Genomic DNA, 8,981 nt, shown 5'->3' with positions numbered 1-8,981 from the left:
TCTTGAGTGCGACTATCCAGCCAAGTCCTTAACCACCACGTGGTCCATCCATCAAATCCATGTCTCTCCAATTTAGAGACAAGGATATCATGGTGGACAGTGTCAAATGCTTTGCAGAAGTCCAGGTAGATGATGTCAGTTGCTCTTCCCCTATCCACCAATGCTGTAACCCCATCATAGAAGGCCACCAAAAATTTGTATTTAAAGATGTATATATTCTGACAAGTAGGGGCACTTTCTGGTGCAGAGATAATTACAGCCACGCAGAAGGTGATCAGGGGTCACCTGGCTATGATGGCTTCAAACAACAGCAGCCAGCCAGTGTCAGCACAGCACGACCCCGCATGGGGTATGTCAGAAATGGCTGCTGTGGGCATGCAGAGGGCAGGGATGGCCTATTCTGCACTGCCCAGCACCCTGAAGGGACGGTTGGTGCTACCGGCCAGTTACAGGGCAGGCTGTGAGCATGGTGGTTGGGAGGTACAAAATGGCAGCACCCCAGGTCGGGAGGGAGGGGGAAGTCAAGAGTACAGGACAGGAGACAGGGCAAATGCTGGGACCGGGACTGGGACCAGGCTTCCCCGCAGGTGTTTGTTGCCTCTCCTTTATCTGTGAGCAGCCGGATCTTTGCTTGGGCCTGGCCAACCTGACTGGCCACACGTCTCAGGAGATGGGGAGCTGTGGGATGACATTGGCAGGATGGTGCTGCTGGGACAAGCTGGCTCCGACTGCATGCTGGAGGCTGTAAGGGGAATCAGTAGATTACCAACATGACCCCACACTTCTGAGTGCTGCCCCCAGCCAACCCGGAGGAAGACAGGCTCCACTGACCCCACCCTACACACAAACAGAGCTCCATGGAGGGCCCTAGGCTGTAACAGAAATTCTTTAAATGCCCTAATTGTCTATAGAACAGTAACGTTGGTTTAAACTTTGGTAAGCTGGCAAGGCTTCAGCAGAGGATGAGTGTATTTCAGATCTTTTTGTAATGAAGGAAGAGTATAAAAAGTAAACTTCCATCACTATTTGACTAGAAAAAAGGCCAAACCCAAAGCTGAGTTACATAGAGAGATCACATCACAGGTACAACTGTGGAAAGCAGACCTGGACCATGAAGCAATCAGGACAAAGCCTGATGTCGCTTTAGACATTTAAGCAAAGATGGCAGATCTCTTCAGATGCAGAGTCAGCTATTGCACCCCGCAAAGCACAGATGATCTGTTTTTTGTTGCCTAGGCAAGGACACGTTTTATGTTTCCACCTTCTGCCCCTGAGGCAGGCATGAGGATGGCAGTGCTCAGGTGGCAGATGTCTGCCTGACCTGTGAGGACCTTTGCTGACCGAGGAGGAGATGGAGGCCAGGAGGCAGAAGAACCTTACGGACACTGTCAGGTCTGTTGAGTTCAGCTTGGCCACCACCGATGTGTGGCTGCGCAGCTGGCATAGCACAGAGCACTGCTGACTCACACAAAAATTACACACTCCCTGAAGGAGAGTGTAAATGGATGACAAAACCGCCACGTTCTTTCAGGGCCCACAGCAGGCCAAGAAAGGAGACCTTTCAGGCTGTGGTGTTTCTGGGAAAAAAAGGACAGGCAGATTTCATGAACATGCAACAGATATTAAAACACACCAGTGGTGTTAAGTACATCCTAACAGTGCCACGCACATTAATCCAAGCATCGCTAGGCCACTGGTCTAAAATGCAGCGTATGAAATATCCTGAAATTGACATTTTTCAAGGACAATTTTCGAAGGAGACACATGCCTCAGAAATTACACACTGAGTAGGACAACCAGTCAGTGGGGACCATTTCTGAATCTACAGGAGCAATCAATACTATTTGCAGACATCTCATCTATACAATTCAGTAAGTTTTGCTGCAGGAACAACCTGAAGGAGTTTATGGAATCGCCAGATCCTCAACCCAAGTTTTTAAACAAAATTTTGAAGCACACAAATTGTTCCTAAGAACTGATCTGGGGAAAAAAAAAAAAAAAAAGGAGATGCCTGGATTAATCTTAAGGATTGTTCTGAAATCCAACCTGAACACCTTTTGTGATGAGTTGAATGCTATTTTGCCAATGGCTTGGAGTTCTGCTGGTGAACTTGTCACAAACTGACCCCCTGTCTGCTATTAGACCATTAGTCCACCAGTCCAGAGACCAACGGGGACATTTGTCAGTAACCCACTGAATTTGTGACTTCAGTGAACTGAGTACACAGAATATACAATGACACACCATAATTTTACTATAGCACAAAGTTCGCTTTCATCCTTCTATCTCATTTATAACTTTTGTGTTTCCCACCCTAGCCCTAACCCTAACCCCATCCAGTGCATGAAGGGAGCCCGGTGGAAGGCCCAGGATCTCCTCTTACCAGTGCCCAGGCCAGCACAGCTGTCACACTCCCACGTGACTGTGCTGTCCTTCAAGGCAGAGCAGCGTTGGTGGGTGCCCACGGCAGCACAGGAGGAGCACAGCAGCAGGTACCACGGCCTGGGGGAACAACCGGATTGGTGAGCACGGCAGTCAGGGCTGGCTGTCACACCAGGGAGGCAGCCATGCACTGCAAAGGGACGTGGGTGAGGGATTGCCCAGCAGAGCTCCCTGAGCTGGCCCCCAAGCCAACCACGAGTCCCAGTTTGCAAAGCCCTGGGTAAGCTCCAGAGCCAGGGCAAAGTCTCCACTGCCTGAAGGACCACTTGGCTAGTGGTAGTAGGGGCGTGCCATGTGCCCTGATAGCTCAGCACGATCTTAAGAAAAGGCTGTCCCTTTCCCTGTTTTTCAGCCCCTGGAAAGCCTCCCTGTCCACCTCTTTGTAAGACTCTTTGCAAAGAGTGATGGAGAAAAATACATTGCACTAGAGCTGATAGCCCAAGAAAGACGAGGCTGAGCAGCCCTGTGCCCCAGGTCCAACCAGTGGAGAGGCTGAAGACGGATTCCCAGTAGGGACACGTGTATACACTACATACATACACATATACCATTCTGGCCACATAGATCACGGGACAGACACACACATACCACTCTCACTAATATATATAATGTTCACTCATCTGGATAGATATCACAGGTGAACAACGGGACTGACAGCTTCTCTGGGACACCCAGGGAACAGGCCTGGACTGGCTGTCCCTTCATCTGGGTCCTTAATTGAGGTCCCTGCCTGGCTTTGTACCTCTGTACTATTCCAGGCAGCTGGAGATGGGTATTTGATGGGCTGATGGCTCCTGTGATGGGCTTCCTTTGAGAAGCTGTGCCAAGGTCTTAGGTGGCTTCCCTCACTTGTCATTGTCTTTCTGCACTCTTGTGTAAGTGCGCAGATGAGCTTTCCTTGCACAACCTAACATAGGGATCTGGCAAGACTGAGACTAGAGGCATCTGCTATTTGATGTGGTTTTGCTGACTTACCCCTCTTCTTCTGCCTGCTCCCTTCCTTGGGCATAATGGCACCAGCTGGTATTGCAGCGGCTATGCCTTTGGTACATATCTATGAAGCACTGTCTGCTTCCCATGCTGGCTGTCTGCATGTGAAGAAAAAGATGGTGATGAGCCTCCCCTGCACCAGGCATAAGGCAGAAAAGGATGTCCAGCCCTTTGGGTCCCCATTTCAACCTCCTCAGGCCACTACGACAGCAGCACACTTGAGCACGGGGGGTACCCTGGGAGGCCCACGCAGCCACTCTGCGTTTCCAAACACAGATGATCTTGCACCTCTGTTGTCAGTGCCTCAGGGGTTTCAGAAGAAAACTAGGAGGGAAGCAGGGGCTCCCTTTGCCCCACATGAGCATGGAGGCACTAAGTTCATTCAAGCACTGAGAAAAAACTTTCAGAATAGTCCTGGGAGGAATAAATTCATTCCATGTGGATATCCACAAGCACCTACTTACTTGTTCAGCAGGATAGGTTCCTGGGGCCTGGGCCATCCCTGCCTAGGGGTCCACGTCCCCTCCCCTCACTCTTGTTGGAGGAAGAGCTTGGGCAGAGAGCCTCTGGCCTTCCTCAGCATGGCTCGTCTGTCTTGTGGGCACAGTGGAAGCACAGAGGAGAACCCACCTGGTGGGGACTTGGATCCCCAGGGACAACATTTCTGGCAGGAATTTCTCCCTGTCATTACACTGCGGGCACCGGAAACAAAGCAGCCCAGCATGGAAAGCCTGTTGCTGCAGAAGAGGGACAGAAAAGCCATGTGAGTGTGGCACCTTTGTCAGGCACCTGCCATGCCTGAGGAGCACTGGAAGGGCCTCGTACCTGGATGCAGCCCCGGTGGAACCAGGCCTGCCTGCAGTTGGGGCACACCATGGTGTGGTAGGAGAGCTTGTCTCCTGCACGCTCCAGGCAAATGATGCACGAGGTTTCCCCATCTTGTTGCACCAGCACTGTTTGTGCTGGGCTGTGCTCCTGGCAGAAGGACCTGAGTAGAAGATAGAAGGAGACATAGGCAGTGACAGGAACTGCCAAGTCCTTCTTGGTTCTCGACAATTTTACCCATAATGGATGTAGTGGCCAACTGCTGGCGGGCACTGTATGCAAGCCCCTGTTCCCTCCCCATGGATTTCCCTTCATCATCTCTGTGGGGGCTAACAACAAGGGATTTGCAGGGCATTGCTGTACGTGGACCATCCTGCATGGCTCCCATACAAAGAGTGCAGCGTAGGGGACATCTATGATCTCTCCATATCCTGGCTCTGGCTCAAGAAGGGCACTTGAAGGTGTCCCAGAGGGCATAACAAGAAGGTTCCTTGTTTGCCTGGCCAGTGCTAGGAGGTGAATGACAGAGACAGAGTAGGCCCAGCATGAGGACCATCATCCTTTACCTGTACTGCCCAAAGAACTGGGAGATGCATCCATTTTCATAGCCTCAGGGGTAATGGAAGCTGTGTTTACACCTCTTCTGCTGGCAGGTAATGGTGGCTCCCCTCTCGCCACAGACATAGCACATCTGCAAAGAGCACAGCAGCACCACCTCAGGGGTGTGCTCAGAGCCCCCAGGGCTTTTGCTAGGGTTGTGGGGATCCAGCCACTGCTGGGTAACATCCTGCAGATCCAGCTTGTGGACTGCAGTTTCTGCGTGTTCTGGAACCTCTATGAAGGTCCTGCGACTTGTGTTTCCTGGAACTCACTGAAACACTGGAATTTCCTTCCCAAGAACAGACTGATTTCCCACAAATCCATTCTGGCACACTCCATATGCCCCCTTAGTGGTCTTTACCTTCCTGGTTGCCTGTTTCACTACCCTTTGGATATCCTCAGGGAGGATGTTGTACACTTCACTGCTTCTTGCTTGGTTTGAAGAAAGCCCACTGGCCAGATACTGAAAAACAGGATATCCCAGGAGCTTCTTAGGTGGGTGAGGCAGGGACAGCTAGTGCTGACTGGTGCTGAGAGAGGGACTGGGCAGGACATGGCCTTTGAGCACAGCCCCGCACCCTAATCCTGCCAGGCTGCAGACAGACAGGCTGTAAAACCAAGGGAAGTCTGTGGGCAACCCAAGGGAAACTCACCAGGCAATTCTCATGAGTGCAGAGACCACGATTCTCACTTTTTTGACCATAAATATCTGGGTCTTCATCAGCACGGTTGCACAGCACACACACTGAAGAGGGAAGAGCATAGGCCACAATCACTGAGCACACACAGACCATCCTGAAACTCCCTTGGCCCAGCCCCCAGCCAAAGGGGGATATGGGACCACTTTACTCTCACCTTTCTTCCTCATGTCAGGGGCCCTGCGCTTCATTACAGATACAGTGATCTGGCAGCAAACACTTCCAAAACCCAATTCCAGAAGTGTTGGGGCTTCTCCAGATGGTCCTCTGCTCACTCTGTGGGGGAAGAAGGATGATATGAGTCCCCAGCACAGGAACCACACCCTGAGGCCTGGGCACCTGCTGCTCCTGCCATAGCCCCCATCAAGCCCCTTGTCCCCTGCCCAGGGCTGCCCCAGGCCCAGGCAGAGAACATCAGAGCCACGTCTGCCTCCCCTACCCCAGTGCTCAGACCCCAGCAGGCAGTGGCTCCTCCAGTCCTGCCTCCCAGCCTGGGCCTGCATGAAATCAGTGGAGAGGACTCCAGGCCTGGGAAAAAATGCACTCCCATCTGTCTTGTGAGGGAAGGCTGAGAGGGCTGGGACTGTTCAGCCTGGAGAAGAGGAGGCTCAGAGGGGATCTTACCCATGTCTCTAAATACCTGAAAGGAGGGCACAAAGAGGCTAGATCCACGGTTTTCAGTGGTGCCCCGTGACAAGAGGACAAGCAGCAACGGGTACAAGCTGAAAATACAGGTGCTTCAGTGAACTGAGTACACAGAATAGACAATGATACACCGGAATTTTATTATAGGGCAAAGTTCACTTTCATCCATATTTCTCATTTATAACTCTCTTTGCTCAGGCCTGGCTGGCCTGGCCAGCTGATTGTCCCACCTGCGAAGGTGTGGGAGGAGTGACTCAGATTCACAACTCCCCTCCATGTGGACTACGGTGAGATAACACTCAAGGTCCATGTGTGAACATCAACTTTCATAAGAACACAGAGAACAAATGTTCTGTTAATGTTGGTGCTCTCAACACAGTTATATCCAACTGAGCTATGCAGCTTTATGGGAAAACAAGGTAGGCCTAGCATTACTTGATAGATCTGAGGAAAGAAGAAATAGAGAAAGAGGAAAGAGAGAGAAAAGGAGAGAAAGAGAGAAAGGTCACCAGTCCTGGATCCAGCGTGGGATCTGCCAACAGGCGTAAGGAGCATAGAATGAGTTCCCCTGCAAATCTGTAAGTGCCCCCATTTCTTGGCCCCGGCTCTCGGAGTGGCTGAGACACCAGTACTTTTCCATACCTTTTAGGGCAAATCAAAAGGAGTGACACCAGGCCCCTCCCCATGTCCCATCTGGCTTCTGGGGCAATGGCCACCTCAGCTCCCAGTGCAGTCACTTCAGGCCATCCCCCACACTACTCATGGCTCAGACACTCCAAGGTCCTCTTCAGTAGTGGTGATTTGAACACACAGTAGTGAGGGAGAGAGAGGAGAGAATAAGTGGTCAATCAGGCACCTTGTTATAAGAAAGCTGATAACTAGGCCGATTAATATTAACAAAAGCATTACCAGAGCTTCCACTATCCAACTCCACCATCCCTGAAGTCTGAGCTTTTTGAGCAGAGTCAAGATCCGTGAGGCAAGGTTCCAATCCATTTTCCATTCATCTGGTAACATTGACTGGAACAGGTCTCCTGGTTTGTACGTGATTTATCAAATCTTCTGGTGGGCATGCTTCCTCCATGCCAGTAACACAGCATTCTCAGCTCTATTGTTCAGCACCCCACATACACATTGTTCTTTGACTAACAGTATGTCCAGAGCCAAACAGTTCTGTAAGGCCACCTTCAACACCTTCTTAACTCATACATTTATTTCTCCAAAAGCATGTGCAGTCCAATTACTCAAAACATGTACCTGCTGCATCAAATTTTCTCAAACTGGTGTCTCTGTAGGCGCACACTTGGGTCAAAAATGGCCTAAAATGAAAGTACTACTTTCATCTCCCAGATATAGTAATCAGATGCTAGGACTCCTTTTACCCACTTGGGTGCAGCTTAAGATGTTTGAGCATCCTGTTTTTTCCAGTTATGTTTGGGGTTGTTAAATGTCCTGGAGGGGCACATTGATGGAACACCAAAGGTTCAGCATAAACCTGCCATTTCATGTACATGCAAGTGCAAGTACATTTTTCCACCTGAACATGCCCAGAAAGTACCCTAAGAGACTGAATATTTAGCAGTGGAGCATGTTGGTGGATCATAGAGTTCAGTTATTTTGATTTCCCCTTCCTATGCAAAATTCCACTTTATCTCATGGGTGTGTTTTGGGTTTACATGGCAAGGTTTTGGTAGTGGGGGGCTGCAGGGGTGGCCTCTGTGAGAAGAGTCCAGTAGCTGCCCCTTGTTAGATAAGAGCCAGTTTCAGCCGGCTCCAAAGGGACTGCCCAGAGACGAGCCAATAAGCAATGTGTTTGTGCCTCTGTGAGGAGACGAAGTGTTTTGGAGTTTGTTTTTTTTGTTGTTGTTGTTTGTTTGTTTCGGTTCTGGGAGTAGTTGAGACACCAGTACTTTTCCATACCTTTAGGGTAAATCAAGAGGAGTCACACCATGCCCCTCCCCATGACCTCTCCCCTGTCTTGCACCTGGGCTCACAACACAATCAGTTGGGGCTCAGAAGCCCCAAGTCTCACGAGCTGGGGAGCTGTGGGATGGTGTTGCATGGATGGTGCTGCTGGGATCAGCTGGATCTCACTGCGTGCTGGAGACTGTAATAGAGACCCAAAAGACCCAGAACAACAACAGCAACAACAAAGATATGGAAAAGTAAACTTCCATCATTGTTTGACATGAAGAAAGGCCAAAACAAATGTTGAGTTACACAGATCATGTCACAGGATGCACAAAATGGCGGCACACCAGGCCCCTCCCAAGAGAAGGTGGGGGGAAGTCTAAAGAGCACAGGACAGGAGGCGGGGTGGGCGCTTGGGGCTGGGCCTCCCAAAGGGAAGAGGGTGGCTGCCACTCTTCTCTGGGCCCAGTGTTGGCAAGGTTTGTCTCAGCCAACAGCTACTTCTGCTGGCAGCACACTGACAGCTGCAAGGATTCCTTGCAGCAGGCAGCTGCCATCTTGCGGTTCCAGCGCTCCCTGATCTGGACCAGGCCATGAACACGAGGCTGGGAGTAGTCGGATGCCTTCTCTGCCCTCACATTGTGCATGGTATAGCCTCTGCCAGCAGCCAAGTGTGCACCTGGGATGTCTCCTCTGCCACTGGCATTCCTGGAAACAACTGCCACAGATGGTAGAAATGGGATTTACCCAGCTGTGACTCTTACAACAGCATATTTGTGACTGCCTTCATTCCATAAGCTCTGTTTTCCCCGTTTCTCTAAGTTGATGGTCATCCTCCTGTCTTATTTATGACTTGAATGTCATGGTTCT

The 8,981-nt window shown here is 50.6% G+C and overlaps 1 protein-coding gene across 3 annotated transcripts; it reads right to left on the bottom strand.

Annotated features, from left to right (window-relative positions):
- Positions 1–203: 203 nt before the first annotated feature.
- On the bottom strand, positions 204–7,885 carry LOC121063512 (PHD finger protein 7-like). 3 transcript variants are annotated; one of them, XR_005816039.1, is made up of 7 exons: positions 5,511–7,885; positions 5,219–5,320; positions 4,258–4,948; positions 4,063–4,169; positions 3,418–3,530; positions 2,384–2,502; positions 204–742 (listed from the first exon to the last, which is right to left on the bottom strand). XR_005816039.1 is itself a non-coding variant. In XM_040543998.1 (4 exons), exons 1-4 carry the CDS (start codon positions 6,056–6,058, stop codon positions 4,868–4,870), a joined length of 621 nt encoding a protein of 206 aa, XP_040399932.1. In that variant the 5' UTR covers positions 6,059–7,885; the 3' UTR covers positions 4,206–4,867. The 3 variants fall into 3 exon arrangements, 2 of the variants coding, with proteins under 2 accessions (XP_040399932.1, XP_040399931.1); XM_040543998.1 differs by lacking the exons at positions 204–742; positions 2,384–2,502; positions 3,418–3,530; positions 4,063–4,169 and having other exon boundaries at positions 4,206–4,948; positions 5,511–5,602; positions 5,713–7,885; XM_040543997.1 differs by lacking the exons at positions 204–742; positions 2,384–2,502; positions 3,418–3,530; positions 4,063–4,169; positions 4,258–4,948 and having other exon boundaries at positions 5,022–5,320; positions 5,511–5,602; positions 5,713–7,885.
- Positions 7,886–8,981: the final 1,096 nt, after the last annotated feature.

This window comes from Cygnus olor, chromosome 1 (assembly GCF_009769625.2).
Source record: "Cygnus olor isolate bCygOlo1 chromosome 1, bCygOlo1.pri.v2, whole genome shotgun sequence".
Classification (NCBI taxonomy): Eukaryota; Metazoa; Chordata; class Aves; order Anseriformes; family Anatidae; genus Cygnus; species Cygnus olor.
This window is presented reverse-complemented; position numbering and strand designations above follow the sequence as displayed.